The following is a 20,297-nucleotide window of genomic DNA, read 5'->3' on the forward strand; positions in this document are numbered from 1 at the left end:
CATGGCAATAATTTATGTGACCATAACTTAACCGAGCGGCTGAGGAAATGTGATATTTCAAATGTAAAAGCAGGATTCCACTTTAAATGCATGATACGTATGTCGGCACATTCAAGAGACTTGAAAACCATTACGCTGTACAATCAGACACATTATTTGATCGCATCAGAATACACTCATCTGAAACAGAGCCAAAATATCCTCGTACTGATATCGGTTCATGTGCGCCTCATATTTATTTTGAACCCTTTATTTCAGGGCCTGCTGCTTCAGTCAATCCTATGATATCAAAAGTGTTTCTAATTTGGGGGTATACACTGCTATTAATGTACACAGCATGTGCAACTGGATAATCAACTAAATTAAAATGTTTACCCAGCAAACATACTTTCTTTCAGAAACATACTCATACACCCTTATTGTATGTGTCAGTTTTCTTCACATGCTCCTTCTCTTTGTTACAATAACACAACATAATATAATTATGTTGAACAGGCCGTTCAGCTCAATAATGCTTGCCATTTTCCTAACTAAGTTAGTGCTCTGATTTCCTACAGACTAGATAGTATCAATAATGTGTGTAAATAATCTCTTGTGTGATGAGTCATGCTGAGCACAACTGGAACATGAACATTCATTCATTCATTTAATTCATATTTAAAAGTCTGTCATGCTCTAAACTGGCATAATTATCCGATTATCAGTAGCTGTTCTTCTATAAATGTGACAGGATTACCTTTAATATACAGCTGAACTAAACAACTAATTGGGTTTTTAAAAACCGCAAAGAGCTTGCGTGTCTTCCCACTTTATTGGCAATGTTATTTAAGGATTATGGACTGGCCAAGAAATCACATCTTTTACCAATGAATAAAAAATCAGCTTGAATTACAGTAAAAGGTAAATTTAGGTGAGAAAATCATTTTTCAAAACTGTTAAAATGAAGGATGGGGGCACTATACCCACCTAGCAGGGGCATAATGTAGGAAATATTAAAACTGACTTTTGTCAGCGGAATGTTCTCCTTGGAGAATAAGGTGTTTCAAAGACAGCATTATATCCCAGACCCCTTATTGAAAGGAGGGTGCTCCTGCTCGCTTCCCTGTTATAATGGGCCATGCTTAAATATGCTTCAACAAAGCTGTGCTATAGTGTTCTGGGGCCGTTTAATCATTTTTCTCTTTTGTGAAGGTTGAACAATGTTGTTGCCTTTTGGGATTATCACAGTGTCAAATTAAAATGACTTCTTTTTACCTGGAATTACATCTGTATCAACTTCAGACAGCATTTACCAAATGAATAGAGATATCATTTATTGATAGTCTGCCTATCCATGTCTCAAAGTCTCCGTTATGTTTTTGTTTCCATGGCTAAAGCCTGAGCAGGTGGCTATAGTCTTTAGAAAAGCCTTAAGCCTCGATTCTGTGTTACAGTACAAGTACTGTCAGAATTTTATCTGTTTTGATGTATAAAGCATTTTTCTTCTGTATCATATGTTGTCTTAAAAGTTCTAGCGAGGGTCTGTGTTTCTATTCATGTTTGGAAAAGCGGGGTTTCCTAAAACCTACAGATGGATGCCATGCCCTCGGGTAGACAAGGCTGCATAATATTTCTCTGTATGAGTAAATCCTAAGAAATACTACAAGTCCCTGGCTGCTCGTGCCGAAATTTCAAAACTAACGAAGGTGCTGTGCAGAAACTTTCCTTGGAAAGAGCTTTGCCTCAGCTATGAGTAATTGCTAATCCTATTATTCTGCATCAGAGGCTGGCTACTGCTGCATGTTTATGCTTTGTACTGCTGGCAGGCTAACAACAAGCTCTTTATGCAGGTGAGTAAACATCAGAAAGACAGCGCTGTTGATTGCAATGGGGATGAGCTTTGCTTTCGAAAGGTTGGAAGAAGGATTACTGACACGCTTTTAGCTTGGGGGTGTGTCCCTAAAAAAGTCTAAAATGAATTCCACTGAAACATATAGGGCTGAGTTTCCATGTAGTACACCAGGAAGCCTTGGAACATATTTGCCACCTTGAACAGGATCCAAGCCAAAACAAGATGATGATTCATAAAGACGTAACAGACAAACGGACAAATGCATCTACAGCAAGGATTTTCACTCATTACATTACATTACAGGCATTTGGCAGACGCTCTTATCCAGAGCGACGTATACCATAATCAATACTCTCCAATACCATCATTTTAATCACAATGAAAATCAGAGTATAATATCACACAAATACACACATGTCAAATTTTTCAAAATCACACAGCATATCAAATCAAAATGCCACACCTCTGAAGTAAATAGAATTCTTTCTATGTTTTCATTATTAGATGATATTTTAGTGTTTGTTTCAATTGTAGCAGACCATAGATTATTAATCTGAGAGTGCATGCATCTAGGGAGTTATAGTTTTTGTATAGCTTTGCTTGTGAGGTTGGCTAAATAATAAAATAAATATAATACTTCAAAGAGGATCAGATGACTATAGTTAGGCTACTTTGTGAGCATGACTTTTTCGTTGATTTTACAGCATGGATGGTGCATCAAATGTGTGACCTATCGGACAGATGTATGTCATGTTGTTGTACTGACCAAAATTTTAGAGCTTTTTTGTCGGTGCCAAGTCTGTTTTAAGCATTATCGGCCAGTACCAATACAAATCCCAAATTTTCTTTTTTACATGAAAAACGCAGAATCCTGCATTAATTGAATATCTGGGACTAATAATGATTCATGCTTGCACAATTCTAACTTAAACTTGCTAGAACAGAATGACAGAATGTCACTTTGACAGAACGAACGTCGTCATGTCATTTTCACAAACTATCTCAGACAACCCAGATCTATTGAAAATGTGGCTAATTGTCCTCAAATCTGATGCATGACAGCTGATTGATCTGCTGGAATTCGCCTTCCATATATTTAGGTTGAATTAAATAAGGTTTGGCAATGCAGCTGAAACTCTGTTGTTTCCTAATTGTAGCAGAAGTTTGATTATTAAAAGTAATTTTCCAGCATGCAGCTGAGCAGAGGAAGTGCAACAGGCACAGAGCAGCTCCATCTAAGCTTAACCTCTCTGGTCCTTGGGGGTGAAGACCTTGCACCACATGAAAATTGAGCTGGCATGACATAAAAATTGATATTTATGTGTACAACTGTGAGTAAACGCTTTAAATTAACTTGTTCATATTACAGCCCCTGGAAATACAATGCCACTGTGAGACTTACATGAAGCGTATTTTCTTGTTTTAGACAACAAAGCCCCAAATACCAGCCACTGTAAAGGTGATTGATCATAAAAAACTTCAGCCTTCTTTCATGGCACATGAACACTTTTTGGGCCAACTGGAATCACATACTAAAACTGAAATAACAACAACAAAAAGAAAAACACCGTGGCATCTCTCATTTAATAGCATTAAAACAAAAAAAACATTCATATTGTGAAAAGAGTATGAAGACTCAACAACCGGCACAACAGCATTGACAACACCGCGGAAGACGTTCCTGTCTTCTGCATTGTGTCCCAGATCTTTCAGTGCATCCACGACAGCCTATAAAGATGAGAAGAGTAGGAAACAGAGCCACACTATTTCTACCATCACTGCAGTGGCAAGTCTGGTGATTTTACAACATTACTCTGTCAAAAGTTTCAATGTAAGATGAGATGGGGTTTTGCCTTGTCAAATCTGGTTTCAATATTCACTGCATTTTCGGTGTTTATGAACAATTCACGGGAAGAAATGGCTTCTTCCAGAGCTTTCCCAAACCACAGACGGTTCATGATTGCTTAGGGAATAAAGTATGGAGGAGCTGTGCTGTCTGAGAGTGGTTTTGTAACACTGGGGAAAAGATTTGTGGGTAGAAGCTAGGTTTTGTATGAATTTGAGGATTGGGGACAGGCACTTACCAGGGCTACAGCAGTGGTGATCATACTGCCACCTGACCCCCCAAACACCAGGATCATTGACAGGGATTTAGAGTAAAGCACAACAGGAGCCATGGAAGAAGGGGACTTCTAACCTAGGAAATAATGTTTTGTTTTTTTTTTATTTCAAGAAAAAAGGAAGCTTACAGACAAGAGAGCAGTCAGCTTGCGAGTGACTTGCCTGGTAGGGCTGTGCTATGGTGGTTTTGAATCGTTGACCATGCCTGGGCTGCCTATAGAAGGTAGGCCTCCAAAGCCATCATAGCTGATCACTGTGACACCCAGGACAGAAGCTTCTAGTCTGCATGGCTGCCATCACATCACATTGCACAATAGCAAACACTGGGTGTAATGACCGTACAGCCCGACCAGTGAATGCTGAATGTATGCTGGCAACACAGGCACTGGTAAAGAACCCTTGTTTGTCTGTACTCCCAGATTTCTGGAGGATGTTGCAGCAACGGACATCAACAATGCAGAAATTGGCCTTTGTTTACAATTTGGCACTCCAAATTGTGAGAAAGAGTATCATGACTTGAACCAGTTTCAAAAAGATTAGAAACAACAGGTCAGTGCCATAGCTGATGTAATATCCTGTCAAATTACCAGCAGAGGCGTGATCTGCTTTTCCACAGAAATCTCACAGTTGATTGCATCACAGGATGACCGCTGTATTGGGAAAGTACTCCCTGGAGCCAAAGCTGCAGAGAACAGGATGCTCAGGGACACAAGCTGAACAAAGACAAGTTGAATGGGTGAGATGACAAACTTTGACACACCCAGCCCGGCTTTCTCCCTCAGATTACTCCACCAACCGCAACTAGCATTGACACATATCTACAGCTACATATCTACACTATGAACCAACGACAGAAATGCCACGTTGTCTAATTAGTTAAAGCACAAATTTAGAAAAGAAATTACAAATGATGTTTATTGAAAACTGAAAAGAACATTAAAAACAATATTTGAGGAAGCTCTTTTTATACTGCCCATAACGATTGGCAGTCAAATTTTGTATATTTTGTCTGCCTTCCAAGGTGGCGTTGTAACCTCATCAATCATTCTTCACACCATGTATGGTAACACACTCACAAGCTATAGATTGTGCTGGTGACAGAAAACCCTGTGCCATCCTCATCCAGAGCTGACAAAATGGTGGTCCCGAGACTGACCCTGGAAGAACTGAGATTGTAATATGAAGAATCATGGGTACAGCTGCTGCTGATCACTGCTCTGAGTCAATCTGCTAACCCTTCTGTTATTACCTGAGATGCTCCCTGTATCACAGGAAAGACAAATAAAGTACAAGATCACAAAATGAGGTCTGCCTCTTTTATTAAACTGCATCATCATTTCCTCACCTTGAGATTCTGTACAGAACAGAGATTATAAAAGGCTGGCTCAAGACACAACGAAGAAAATTCAATTTTGTCACACAGAAGACACAAATAGTGCGTTTAGCATAGTGTGTGTAGTTTTTTTTTTTTGCAAAAACTTACAGTTGCAATAACATGGTTAAAAATAACATGTGGAGGCAACTGGCCAGCTCTTCCTTTAGAAATACTGCTCTGGTGTAGATGTGTCCCATGTTTCGTGCTGAATCCAGATCATGCTAATATGCGTCTAGCAGCAGCACATCATTTTCTGCAACATCACCAGGGAGGGTGGGTTTAACATCATGGATTTGCCCGTGTCTCCTCTTTCACCAGCAACCTCCAGCAGCGCGCCCAATCAACTGGAGGGGGTTGAAGCAGCGAGACTGGCCTAGAAATGCCATTGGTCATTCCAAATTGGAAGAAAGGGAATAAGTTTGATGAAAGAACGTGTGTTTAGTGCATACGGCTCTTCACAGCCAACTGCAGCAAAGGTCCTCTGAGGCCAGAGAAAATATTTCTGCGTGCGCCCAAAACCAAGTCCAAGGGTGACTTTACTTCCGAATGCTTATCAAATGATTTTTCATAATTTCAAGTCAAAAATCGCACTAACAAAATAACAGAAGAGTACACTAGTACGAAAGCAGCACCCCCAAAGCCAAATTTAAGTAGGCAGTGAAAATCATTGCACTAATATATGTTTCATCTCCTCTTCCCTCTCCACACACCAGCCGCCGTAAGAAATCATTAAGTAAACCCCCTCAAAAGCAGCCACCTGCGAGGACTTGAACTGATAGGGCGGGAAGAAAGAAGTTAACGGATATCACCAGTAACAAAGAGATCAAATGTGCTCAGGGGCTTATTGCCAGATGAGTTAACGTTGCATAAAGGGGCTTATTAAAGTGTGGCTCCCCCTTGGTGGCAGGAGACTTGTAATTGGAAAATAATGAAGCTCTGAGACAGTGATGGCGCCCCCCTCAGGCCCTCCTTGATGAATTCCACAGCCAGCTGTCACAAGCCTTGTCTGGGTCGTTTGGCTAAACAGAAGGTCCTCGTTGCCTTGCGGAGCATGAAGACTGCTGCTGGGAGCCAGCCCACGCCCAGTAAAATCCTCTGCCCTGTGTGCACACTGAATAATGCGGCGTGTATCCGGTGGGTTAATGCAGCCGATTCCAAAGAAGAGAAATTCTGTAACACCCTGTTCTCTTTATTGCAGGAACTTGCAATAAAGAGAACTTTTTTTTTCAAACTTGCAGGAACAGAAGATGACTGTGAAATACCCGCACAAGTGCCATGGATGAATGCTTAATGCTGCAGATCCTCCACTTTGCGGTCTGTGTTGTGATGTGTCTGCTGGACAGATTGATCCCAGTTTTAACCAGCTCTTTTATCGCCAGTTTAAAACTTATTGCAACATAAATAAGATGACTAAAATAAGGAGATAAAAGCCAGGCAGCTTACAGTGCGTAATCCATCCATGAAAGCTCACCTCGATAACATTGCAGTTGGGGTCATGGGTATTTTTCCATTTGCAAAATGTGACGCTTCAATATAGCGGCGATATATCAAGATCTTTTGGTTACCTTCCATGGAGCCCGGGGAGAGGTTGTAACCTGTAAACAAGGAAAAGCAGGAGTCAGACTTGTTTAGAGAACAACTGAGAAATTTTGGGATGGCACTCTAAAGATCTCCAAAAATAAATGAGAGCTACTTTCCATGAGTGCTCCTGCAGCATTACAACAAAAGTCATTATTTATGCAGAGTACCACTTTACTTGGATGGTCACATTCATTAAATACACAGAGTAGATATCCAGCTTTTATGAATGTGTACTTTATGAATGTTATTTTCTAGACAAAATGGCAGTATTTCACTGGAGATAAAACCATACAACAGGTCGTTTATGCCAAAGGTGATTGCATTTCAACTCCTTATTAGAACTTGCCAGATCAGATACTCAACATTTGTCATGCCTCAATAAGATTGGCACGGTAGCTGCCTTTTACTCTGGGCAGAATAGCACATTAACCGGTGAAGAGCCTGTCATGTGGAAATCCTTCATTCTGCAGTGCACCGACCTTTCATGACATTCAGAATGAAGGCATTGTGTAGTCTCCCAGTGGAACTGTCCATGTGTCAATTTAACTTTGTGTGACTTCAGATGTTCCAGGGATAATTTTTCAACGACAAAATGAATGGGGAGGACAATGACCTGATAGAAAACTCACCAAGGATGTGTTGATGAAGGGTGTATGATTTGGAATACAAAGAAATAATTATTAGGTAAACAATAGACAATGATGATGAGAGGGAATTTTCGGTCTAAAAATGTTTTTATTTACTGCTGTTCTTTTTACTCAGTTATCATGAGACTGAGGATCTATGTGAAGATTTGTGATGTTGTAAACAGTATTGTGCAACATTTTGTTGTGAGTCACCAAAAATGAACTCTGTTTCCTAGACAGTTAAAGCTAAATTGAATTTTAATGTGCTATTTTGCTTGGCAGCAGTAAGGGGGAGCGAGCATATTCGTGTGACAGAACTTCATAATGTCACTTCAGGACCTGCCTCTCGTACAGTGTACATCCCGGATTAGGGCTCTTGCTATTTCCCCAGTGTAGAAGGCCTCAGCCCCTTGCCTGTGTACCTCCTCATACCCACAGACTTCCCAAGGGATGCCAATCCCCTGACTGTCTGCAGAGGGAGACAGACATGCAAGTAGAAATTACAGCACTTTTTATACATAGCCCCCCATTGCAGGGCACCATAATGCTTGTGAAAAATGGCTTCACAGGTGTTTCTGATCAGTCAGGTGTGTTACAATGCTTCCTGGGGGCAGCTTTCCGTATCTAGTCTTGATTTTGGGCTTTTGATTGCCTTTGGATTCTGTTATAGGTATTTGTCAATATGAGGACCAGAGTTGCACCAAAGAAAGTCAAGGAAGCCACTATGAGGCTGAAAAAAAGAGAAAAAAAAAACTGTAGAGACATAGGCCAAACCTTAGGTTCACCAAAATCAATTGTTTAAACATCATTAAGAAGAAAGAGAGCACTGGCCAGCTCAATAATTGCAAAGGGCCGGGTAGGCCAAGAAGACCACTAAAACTGATGACCAAAGAATTCTCACCATAATGAAGAAAAATCGAAACACCCGTCGGACAGATCAGGAAGAGGCAGGCATGGATGTGATAGTGACTACTGTCCACAAAAGACTTCATGAATAGAGGCTACATCACAAGATATAGTTAGCTACAAAAATCTGGACTAGTTAGCTGCAAAAACAGGATGGCCGGGTTACAGTTTGCTAAGATGTACCTCTTATCAGCTCAAGCTCAACAAAATGCTGCCAGATTCATTGCATTCACTGTAATGCCATCCTTGACCTACCAGGCTCTTTGTGATTTCTGAGCTCACTAGTGCCCTCTTTCTTTTTAGTGACATTCCAAACAGTTAATTTTGGTTAGCCAAAGATTTGGTCTATGTCTGTTGGTCTATGGACTGTTTTTTTTTTAATTATTTCTCAGCCTCATAATGGCTTCCTTGACTATCATTGGCACAACTCTGGTACTCATGTTGACAAACACCAATTACAGACTCCAAAGGCAATCAAAAGGTTAGAATTATAACTAGATACTGAAAGCTCACTTATATCTGCACTAAGCAAGCAATTGAACGCACCTGACTTATCAGAAGCGCCTGTGATGGCATTTGTCCCAACTTCACTCAGGGTTTATTTTGATCTGTGATTATGATCCATTCCAACTCAAACAGTGCCAGTTTTACAAGATTGCCTTCAAGCTGGTTTAACACTCTTAGCGAATACTAGAATCATTTCCAAAAAGAACAAAATACAGAGTCCAACTTTTCAACTCTCGGAGGAATGCAGGAAACAATATTCAATCACGTCAATGAGACTGCTCATTTAAGTTAGATGAGGTAGCTGTACATGCGTATTGGCAATCTAATGGTTGGTATAATTTGTAATGCATGCATGGTATGATCAGGCAAGTATAGCAGGGCATGATATACAACTAAATACAAAAGTATTGGGACAGTGACACATTTTTGTTGTTTTGGCTCTTTAACACCTGCACATTGGATTTGATATAAAACAATCAATATGGCTAAAAGTGCAGACTGCCATTTTTCATTTGAGGGTATTTGCATCCATATCTGGTGATCCATGTGGGAATTACTGCCTATAAACCTATCCATAACACTTTCCAGGATGTAGGCACAGATGTGTCAAAGGCTCCCATAAAGAAAAGAGTACACTAGCATAACTTCGGAGGGTTCACTGTAAGATACAAACCACAGGTAAGCCACAAGAACAGAATTAGAGGTTGTTAAAAAAAAAAGTAGACTACAAAACTGTAGAGTTCTGTAACAAAGTCTTTATAGACATATGAGATGAGTATTAACCTGCACCAACGTGATGGAAAGAAGAAAGTCTGGAGAAAGACAGAAACTGTTTATGATCCTCGTCATCTGTGAAACATGGTGGAGGTTGCATTATGGCTTGAGCGTATATGGCTGTCACTGAAACTGGCTCAGTAGTCTTCACTGATGATGTGACTGTTCACAGCAGCAGCAGGATGAATTCTGAAGTGTACAGTAACATCTTATCTGCTCAGATCCAACCAAATGTCTCAAAACTCATATGATGGCATTTCATCCTGGAGAAAGACAATGACCCCAAAAATATTTTGAAAGCAACCAAGGAGTTTTTCCAGGCCAAAAGGTGGAATGTTCTTGACTGTCCAAGTCAATCACCCATCCTGAATCCAACTAAACATACATTTCTCTTGCTGAAGACAAGACTGGAGGCCAAATGCTCCATAAACAAACAGGAACTGAAGATACAGTACAGGACTGGCAGAGCACAACCAGGGAAGCTACCCATCATCTGGCTTCAGGCAGTCATAGAATGCAAATGATTTGCAGCCAAGTACTAAGTCTAATGACTTTATTATGATTATTATGTTAATCTGTCCCATTACTTCTACTCCCCTAAAATGGGGAGACCATGTATAAAAAAAGGTTGTAATTTCTATAAGGATCACCTGACATTAAAGCTGACAGTCTGCACTTTAACTTCATATCCATTGTTTGTATTTAACTTTATATTCTAGGACATAAGGGAGGGTTATTTTGATGTATGAGGGAATTTTCTTTTGGCTGGTCTCTAAACTAATTAAGACCTAAGTGAACTGTGCATCTTTGACATGTTCCTGTAATTTGCTATGAATGAAAAACATTCAGGCCTGTAATTGCTCATATTAGCCCCTTATAACCAACTTAAAACCTAGGAATTTTAGTAAGAACCTTAAATAACCCCCCTTTTCTCCAAAACTATATACTATGCAGACATGGTTCAAAGCTTGAAATAAAGAGCACGTTTGCACCAAAATTACAAATTACCAAGCCTCACTCAGTAAACAAACAAGATATATTTATTCTGAAAAACAACACACAAGATATATTTATTATGTAGTGACCACATGTACTTCAGATACAAGACAAAACTCATATGCCTGTCTGTCAAATGTCTGTCTCACTGTTGGGGGGGGCGGGGGGCGGGGGGGTCAAAATGGTTTGGCCAAAAAATACATGACATTAAGCACACTGTTTTCAGACTAGGAATGGGACTGATGAAATGCCACGGGGGTGGGGGGCATCACATCAGAGCATTTTCAAAGGCAGAATAATTGAGATTTCGGCTTTTAAGTGGGGCAGGCACAATGTTCTATCTTCTTGGTTCCCAACTGCTGATTAAAATGACTGCATCCAACAAGGGGGAGGGGGTGGACAGTGTGATTATTGGGGGATTGTTAATAAGATCGGTATCATTTCATTCGCTGTCCTTACAGTATAATTAATTGGTCTGATGCGTATCCTTTCCTCAAGTCAGGTTTAAACACCCTTGGGACATTCTCTCTTGAATTAATAACCATGACCAGGCCTGGGGAAAAAAAGAGTTGACATTCTGAATTACTAAAACAGGTGTGCAGTGCTGTCAAAGAAAGGCCAGCATGAGTGCAGATTTATGCTCCAGCCTAGCACTAAAACACCTGATTCAAACAATAATGATCTTTATTCAAGACCATGATGAGTTCCTTAATTGAATCAGGTGTTTTGGTCCTGGGCTATAAGAAAGAACTGCAGCCACACCAGCCCTTCTCACATATGATGGACAGCTCTGCACTAAATGAAGGCAGAAATTATTTAATATTTAAGAAAAGGCCATAAATGCTTATTAATCAGAAATTATCAATTTTTTCAACATCTTTGAGCCTTCAGGTCATAGCTTATACACGCAGTTATAATGAAGCCTTATTATTTGTCTGGTAGTACATGTGGGTAATATTTTATGTGCACAACTTGGTTAGAGACTATGAGAAAGTTCATTTAATTAACAGTTGGATAGAGGTGCCTGGTAAGCAAAAAGATTCATAGCCTTTCATGTCAACTAAATGTTAATTCCAGTCTAAAAAATCCTACACACATTCTGTACACACAAAGAATGCATACACATAACATAACACTACTGAGTAATATTCGGGGATCCTCAGAAATGTAAAATGAGAGGCTAAGACCACAGATGTATCATCACGTTAGTAAGACAGGATTCGGGCAGACATATCCACACATTAGTGCCAAGCAATGCAGCTCAATTTGCAAAAATGGTTTACTTATTTCCAGTCTGGCTCCAATTCATACATATTTTACAGTCTGAGTCTTACTCTACCTGTTTTTATTAGCCCCAAAGCAAAACAGTATGAGGTGGCACAGGATACCTGTCTGTAAATGTTTGACATGTCCATACCGTTCTCTCTCGCACAATGAATATAGACCCTCCTCCAAGGCCCATGTTCTGCAGATTAATGAGAGAAATGTACAACAGTGCTGCAATGGCGCCCTCTACTGCTGAGTCATGTTGTTGCAGGATATATTTAAATCAGGACTGGAAAATACACAGGGTTCAACAGGTTAGGCTTTAACTGTAAATGATGATAAAGAAATTACCTCTTTCAAAATGTTGGCATTTGTTAGGTTTTACCTTGAGGTTAGCCTCTTATAACTTCTTGCTGACAGCTTCCAGATGTCCTCAGATGTCCTGCCAAATCTGATATCATCCTAGCATATCAAACATGATGCCCACTGCATGTCAGCCAGCAATACTGTCATCAGTTGCTGGAAGGTGCAGGACGCATTACAAAGGCTAAATGGTAAGACACCAAACTGTTTGCCTGAACAGGTTGTAAATGCAGTTTTCTCTTTGTCTCAGAGGTCTACCTCCACTCGCTGGCAGCCACTGGCTCAAGAGTAGAAAAGCAAACTGCTAGTGTTAAGGTATCCATGGTGTCATCAATACCGGGGAGAGGATTGGAATTTTTCACATTGACCTTGTTTAGCTATCTATTATCAATAAAAGAAAAACATATTCGCCATCTTTTTTTTTTTAGCTAAAACTACCAGAGCAGCCCAAGGACTATGTGACGGTTGTATAATGGGCTGCTCCAGCATTTCTCCAGCTTGGATCTGTACATCCCTTTGGAGGTGTAGGGGCACTTCTTATACATTTAGTACCTCACACACTGTAGTGGCTGTTGTGTGGCTCACTCTGGCAGGCTTGCGAGGAGGAGGGAGTTGTACTAATCTAGATGGGAGATTACCATAGCTTGGGCAAGTAGCTTGGTAAAGTATGTGGCCAGGTATGGTTGAATTCTCCTGATGTTGTATAGAAGAAATCTTCAAGACCGTGATGTTGCCATGATGTACCCCTTGAAGTCCAGCTGGTCATCCAGGACCACCCCCAGGATCTTTGCTGAGTGAGCGGCGGAGACAGTGGCTACGGATAACTTTCTGGAAACAGTCATCCATTTTAGTTTATGAGCTAGCTATGATAGACCTGTGGTTATCATGATGTGTAGGGTTTTCCTGTAAAGATTTGAGAGTTCTCTTGATGACTGAATGGGTAATTCTAAACGGGAAGCACAGGGCTTTAAAAAAAAATGAGCATGGACTGAAAATCTTTTGCTTCCTCCAGGCAGCCATCTTTCTCTGGTCCTTCTCATTTCTCGTAGAATCACAGCAATTATGGAAGGACAATATCTTCAGAGTGGTTATTCAGAGTAACTACCGAAGATTGTGACGGTGGGAGTCTTAACATTGAAAATGGAGAAAACTGGAAGCAAGAGCAAGCTGTTACTAAATACCTGCTAACCAACTCTGACCGTTAAAGGAGATTCATCATAATTCAAGAAGGGCATCATTTAAAATCCTAACTGGCTAATAGTCTGAAGAACAGTTACATTCTTCCATGCATGTCAGATTGTTTTCCATTCTTACTCTCAGTAACATAGAAAAAAACTTGTGAAGTGTCCACTCAGTGTCTAGTCACAGAACCTAGATATGCAGTAATCAGAAAATCACGAGACAAGAATGGGCACCCCAAGTACTCGCCAGCTTAGATACTGGTCAGATTTTCACAGGGCAGCTCTGGTTTTATAAACTGCATTCAACCTTGATCTGCTTTAACAAAGATGTGATGTGATTTTTTCAAATTTAATTTTTTAATTTACATCCTGGAAAGCCAATGGGTTTACTGTATTAAACAGCATTGCTTACGCCAGAATTACAATAGAAAGGTACAAGCCTGGGAGTTACTCTCACTGTCTTACAAAAAGGATACGCCTTTTCAACTCGGTACCCACTGTGCACTGTTTTGTTACAGTAAATCTCTTCTTGATCAATCAAAGCAGCTTAAAATGTTAAAGTCGTAATATAATTTTTACGCTTTACTTTTACGACGTGATGTCAATATTAATGACAACAATAAGACAAGGGCTGTGGCCAATTTTTTTTTCTTGATCAGCAAAGCTCAATTTCGTAACGTGTAAAGCGGAAGTTCCTGCACGAAAAGACAGGAGATGCATTCGGGGAACTGCAGTTTCGATGCTATTTGGCTAATGGTTAGCTGGCTACAAACACAGACGTTATCTCCAAACACCTGTTACTTAAATGCTTTCATGTGATCATGGATTTAAATTTTTCTAATCTTTTTTTGCAAAACAATTTCACATATATGTAATATAAAACAAGGCGATGTTTGTTCATGCGAAGACGATTGGAGTATTTCACGCTGTGAAGGTTCCAGCAGTCGCTGCAGCAGCTAAGCAAAGGATGCCGAGTATTCATCAGAGATTCGACTTTTAAAAAGTTTTCTGCAGATTACAAGATATCTAGCTAAACCGTAAGTACTACCAGATATACACGTGAACTGCATGTCCCGCTGTTCTGCAGTGCGCATATAGCTATGTGGACAGTCAGACAGGTAGGCGGCTGTGATTGACAGGAGTGAACGATGCAGTGTGTGTAGCTAGCAGACTGATTGCTACAATTACATCTATTCTACGTAAACCTGTGCACAATGGCGCTTATTAGTATTAATTTTAGTAGTCGTATTCTGACCATTCATCTTGACAGTCTTACTCTGTCAATAGCTCCCTAGCTAGAAAGCTAGCTAGCAATGTTATCATTACAGCATTGCATTATAAAGGCAAGCCAGCTAGGTTTCTGCAATTGTCAGTGACAGACCAGAGCATCTGCCGTGTTTTTTGCACAAGTCACTGACACTATGGCCGACGGGTAACAGGATTTTGTAGGCAGAGATATTGCGAGGGGCTGAAGAGAGTGGGAAATGGAGGGAGGGACATTCTCCGGAATGAGGAAGAAATGGTGACGCTAGTCTCGCTAGTCTCGGGGATAATTGTTATCACTCAAATAAGCGTTGATTAGGTAACGTGCCCGAGCAGTGGGCGCACTGCGCGGGGGCTCGATGTGCCTGCAGTCCGCGAGGCTGTGCTCGTGAGTGCAGAGAGAGAGGCTGCTTCTCTGGTTTGAAGAGCTTCGCTAGGCGAGATGGCCGTTCAGGACTGAGGAAGTTTGGTGGTGTGAGTATGGAAACCGTTGTTGTTGTTTGCCATTTGGAGTAAAGCATCGTTTTTGTTTCCTTGCGGTGTTTACCATTGACATGGATACTGATAGTCTGGGCTACTGATTGCTTATTCTGTAGCAAACATCCGACCCTCCTTTTATATGACTCTACACATATTGATGTTTCACTATCTAAATGTATGCTTGTTGGAAGCAATGTGCAATTTTATTTTGGTAGATTGCTCCATCTTTTGATGTTCCATGTTAGCAGGTACATCTTGAATTCCAAGTTGTACATTTCATACAAATGTGTGTGTTCTTGAATTTATGTGCTTGAGAGAATGCAGCAGTGTATGCATGACTCATGTATTTGCACAGTGCAGTGCAGGGGTGTGTGGAAAAATAGAATTTTGTGTGTGTGTATGTGTGTCGAGATGTATGTGAAGTGTTTCATGGCTGTGAGAACAGGGTAGTGCTGTCTGTGGGTGAGTTTGGTGGGTGACTGGGTGTTGTTATAGTGGGAGTTGGCTGTTTGAACAGTAGATTGTGTGGGGGAGATCGAGAGGCAAAATGTAGTTTCATCGAAGCAGAGGGTGTTTTGTGACTTGGCTAAATTTTATATGATATCAAGATGCATGTTGACGCACAAAGGTAATTATGCTTTCGCATTTGTGTATCTCTCTACATATGTTTTGGATTGCCTTTAATCTCTCGCTTTCTCTCTCTCTGTCTCTCTCTCTCTCTGTCTCTCTCTTCCAGTGCACCGAACGAATGCCCTGCAGTCTGCTATCTGCTTGTGTCTTGTGGAAACTTAGGGGAAGAAATCAAGCCAAATATTGCACCACAAACTGTGTACATTGTCAGTCATCTTTATTATGGACTTGTCATGATGATTTAATCATATTACAGTTTGTGTGGAGTATATTGTCACAGTGGAGTATCTGGGTGTTAAATCTTGCAGTTTCAGATTTGCAAAGTAGCAGGAGGCTGAGGAGCATTGTGGGATAGCTGTCGTCACACCCCTTGCCAGTAGTTGTGAGGGAGAAGAGATTTTTAGCTCGACTGGCAATCAATGCATCAAATCAGGCAGTACAAATCGGTCAGTGGGTTTCTGGGTTTATAGATCAGTTAGTCTGCCAGTGCAGCAGTCGGTGTCAGCGGGGAACGCAGTGATGGAGTGGTCCCTGGAGAGGGTGCGCGAGCTGGTGGCAGGTGGGATGCAGTCAATGCGGGAGTGCGAGTCCAGCGCTGTGGGCACAGCCTTCTGCCTGCTGCTGCTCTTTGTGTGGTACTGCTACCGCGTGGGCCGCGAGCACAGCGCCCCCACCCTGCGTGGAGGCTACAGTGCGGACCCGGGCAGGGGAGGCGGAGGGGGCGGCGGTGCCCTGATCAGCCCCGAGGTGGGGGGCAGGGGCAAGGGGAGGCAGGTGGCCGGTGTGGAGGAGCAGAACGGCTTTGCCTACTGCCACTCGCCCGAGTGCTTCCGCTGCATCCACGCCGGGGAGGGGCTGAACCAGCGGCTCTACCACAGCCTGCAGGACTACGCCAAGCGCTACACTTGGGCCGGTATGGGCCGGGTCCACAAGGGGGTGCGGGACCAGGGCCGGTACCTCTCCAGCCGCCCCTCTATCCAGAAGCCGGAGGTCTTCTTCCTGCCCGACCTTCCCTCCGCCCCCTTCTTTTCCCGGGAGGCGCAGAAGCACGACGTGGAGCTGCTGGAGCGCAGTTTCCCCGCCCTGCTGGCGGAGTTCGAAAGCGTGTACCACCACCCCCCGGCCAGGTCCGGCTCCTCCCTGCCGCCGGGGTGGAAGGCCAACAGCACCCCGCACGGGCAGTGGTGGACCTTCTACCTGGTCAACCAGGGCACCCCGCTGGCTCTGAATGCCCGGCGGTGCCCCCGGGCCTGGAGGGTGCTGGGCCAGCTGCGCACCTTCATTGCCAACAACGTGTTCGGGAACGCCTGCTTCTCCGTGCTGAGCCCCGGAGCGCTGATTACTGAACACTACGGCCCCACCAACGTCAGGCTGCGCTGCCACCTAGGTGAGAGAGGGCATTCCTGGGATATACCGGAATGTCTGTTTAAAAATTAATAAAATCTATTTCAAAAAAGAGAAAACCCCATTTTTCTGGAAACCAGAGATCAGTGAGGGATTCAAGACAGTATAACAGTCATGTAAAGAAAATATGAGGTTGTGGTTAACCTTAGAGTAGAGATCAGCCTGGTTTCCAAAAAGGTGTCTGCAGAAATACAAACGGCAAGATTGCATTTTTACCTCAACGCCTGCAGGGTTGCCTCGCTTGTTTGATCTGCTGTGTTTATCTTTGCTCCTGACTGTGAGAGGTGCAGTGCAGTGACCTAATGATCCTAATGGTCAACTTTTGTTTTTGTGTATGTGTAAGCTTATGGGGCAATACATTTATGTGCAAAACTCATCCTCCTGTATACAGTAAATCGCAGTAAGCAGCAGTCCCGTTGTTTGCTTTGGATTGACAGTGTTGTGGTGAACATGTCTGTATTGCAGTTATGTCTTCAGTTTGTTTCGATTACAGCGCTAACCCACACGCCTCCTTTGCTCTCCAGGTCTGAGGGTGCCCTCTGGCTGTGAGCTGGTGGTGGGCGGAGAGCCGCAGTGCTGGTCAGAGGGGAGCTGTCTGCTGTTTGATGATTCTTTCCTGCACACGGCCTTCCACGAAGGTGAGAGAGCGAGAGTGAGATGGGGACGATTCAAGCGTGGTAACTGAAATGTAATTTATTCGTTAAACTGTTTAAAATAAAAGCGGATTGGTGTTTGAATCACTCAAGCAGAACTAGATAATGGGCAAGCAAAAGAGGGATACCGTGAAGTGAATAGCACATATATGGAGAAATTGAAAGAAAGGAGAAAGGGAGAGGGTGTGGTACAGGAAGGATAAACGACTGGGGAGAGTGGTGAAAACCACTCAGAGTAAATGGGGCTATTGGGAGGTGCCTCCTGCTAAATCCTGCTGGTGGTTCTCTATGGAGTACCACACCCCACAGTGCAATATGGCCCACAGAACACCATGTACTCGGTTACAGTCACCAGGGGGGGAGTGTGCTGCTGATTTGGGAGAGTGCAGACATCCACAACTCTCCGAAACGCGTGGTGCTGTCAACCTGCTTCTTTTCACACCATATACTACAGCTAAGCTCATGCAGGAGACCTTTCAGTTGGCACTAGCATGGTCTGGATTCACAATGCGGTGCTTTGAGAGTTCGCCACTTAGCAGCCACTCATAGATCAACTCCCAGCAGCCTGTCTGTGCGTAAGGTGTAGTCCTCCAGCCGAGTGACTGCACAGCTCTGTTGGGACAACTGAGATGATGTACAGCTGAAAGGAAAGAAGCAAGTCGAGATAGGGGTCCTCGTATTGTGTAGCTGCACATAAAAGATGGGAGCCTAAGTGTGCTTATTAAATTGTCTGAAAATTTCTGCAGTCCTAATTTTTTTTTTTTTTTTTTATTCAGGCAGTGCAGAGGACGGCCCCAGGGTGGTCTTCATGGTGGACCTCTGGCATCCAAATGTGGCAGCTGCAGAGAGACAGGCACTGGATTACATCTTTACTCCTGGCCGCTGAGAGAGAAAGAATGAAAGGAAAAAAAGGGCAGAGAAAGGAGGAGAAAGAAAGCTAGAGTGAGGGAGACCCCTCATCTCTCCATGTACATATCTTTTCTTCTACTCTGATCACCAGTTCCACTGAGTTGTATCTTCTCTTTGGGACTCACATTTGACCAAACAGACTTTATCTAAAGTGCAATGTAATGTTTACAGTCTCCTCTCTAACCTAATTCTACTGCTGATTCATCCCATTTACATTGTGATAATCTACAATGCTGTACATTGGAGGCACTTAAATATCAACACCCTCCCTAAACTGAAAAAGAGGTAGACATTTCACACATATTGTACTACACTGTTGGATTGAGCACATATGAATCTTGTTTACTAGTTTGTCAGAGACAATCTGCACTGTACTGTAAACACTTTCTGATACAGATTTACTGTTGACGAGATATTCGGGTAACGAGAGATGTTGAATTCAGTATCAAATACTTTATATTGCTATTCACCGGCGGTGGGAACACATAGAAGAAAAAACACTTGAGCCAGTTTCTTACTGTTTGAAGTTTGTAATGTGAAATCTGTTATAGGCTCATTCGGTGAATAATGGGCATGCATATCTAGCTAGATTAATTCTTTTTCTGTGTATGTACAGTACTCGTTCTCTAAATGACTTTGAAGTTATTGCATCAGTTATTCATATATTCAGTGTTCTTGTATGGGACGACTTTTGTACAGGTTTTGGAATTTTAAAAAGTGGTTTTACTGCTGAGTGAGATTTTATACTCATGTTCTGTGATATTCTGCATTCCAGTTTTATGGTGACATTTGCTTCCATTGCTTTCTGTGCCGTGAATTTTGCAACAGTAAATTCTTAAACAAAAAAGGCGAAGACCTTTTTTTTTTACACAAAATGGATTAATTGAATAACTATAAGTCTACCTGAAACTCTGCTTTTCTCATTCTTGCAAGCACTCCAACACAGAAACACCCCACATGCATTTTAAGTTTATCTACAACATGAAGAAGAAGGCTTGCGATGGATTGTGATGTATCAAATTATTGTCAAGCTGGGAATCAACAGGATATGTAAAGATCCAACATGTGCATTTGGAAAGGCAGAACCTAAATAGGATCAGTTTCCTGTAATTTTTTCATGAGATTTTGTATATACTGGCCAGATAGAATGCAACAAACTCTACCTTGAGGCAAATGCAAAAGTGCCACTCAGTGGTGTACCTGTTCTACACAGAACTGCCATTTTAAGGACCCAGGACCAGCAGTACCCAAAATATATCTTAGAGTGTAGATAAAGAATGAGTATCCTTGTTGAAGCCTTAAAGCTGGGCCTCTGTTCGTTGCACTTTCTGGAAAGCAGAAAGTGGGAGCTGCAGGAATTTCTCTGGCCACTAGTGTGCGCTAATAAGTAAATAATGCCTATTCGTATGTCTCAGCTCTGGCCCGAATGCA

At 42.1% G+C, this 20,297-nt stretch overlaps 1 protein-coding gene across 2 annotated transcripts; it reads left to right on the forward strand.

The window, feature by feature from the left end:
* The first annotated feature begins 14,214 nt into the window (after positions 1–14,214).
* On the forward strand, positions 14,215–19,775 carry asphd2 (aspartate beta-hydroxylase domain containing 2). Of its 2 annotated transcripts, none has more exons than XM_064354119.1 (4): positions 14,215–14,564; positions 16,007–17,287; positions 17,829–17,942; positions 18,734–19,775. In XM_064354119.1, exons 2-4 carry the CDS (start codon positions 16,420–16,422, stop codon positions 18,841–18,843), a joined length of 1,092 nt encoding a protein of 363 aa, XP_064210189.1. In that variant the 5' UTR covers positions 14,215–14,564; positions 16,007–16,419; the 3' UTR covers positions 18,844–19,775. The 2 variants fall into 2 exon arrangements, with proteins under 2 accessions (XP_064210189.1, XP_064210190.1); XM_064354120.1 differs by lacking the exon at positions 14,215–14,564 and adding an exon at positions 14,693–15,264.
* The last annotated feature ends 522 nt before the right edge of the window (positions 19,776–20,297 follow it).

Source organism: Anguilla rostrata, chromosome 10, assembly GCF_018555375.3.
Source record: "Anguilla rostrata isolate EN2019 chromosome 10, ASM1855537v3, whole genome shotgun sequence".
In the NCBI taxonomy this organism is placed as follows: domain Eukaryota; kingdom Metazoa; phylum Chordata; class Actinopteri; order Anguilliformes; family Anguillidae; genus Anguilla; species Anguilla rostrata.

Excerpts from the sequence above, each read along its gene's own strand:
- asphd2 (XM_064354119.1), top strand. The coding sequence starts at position 16,420 with ATGGAGTGGTCCCTGGAGAGGGTGCGCGAGCTGGTGGCAGGTGGGATG. Across the intron at positions 17,288-17,828 it reads CAGGCTGCGCTGCCACCTAG|GTCTGAGGGTGCCCTCTGGC; the intron begins GTGAGAGAGGGC and ends TTTGCTCTCCAG. Across the intron at positions 17,943-18,733 it reads GCACACGGCCTTCCACGAAG|GCAGTGCAGAGGACGGCCCC; the intron begins GTGAGAGAGCGA and ends TTTTTTATTCAG.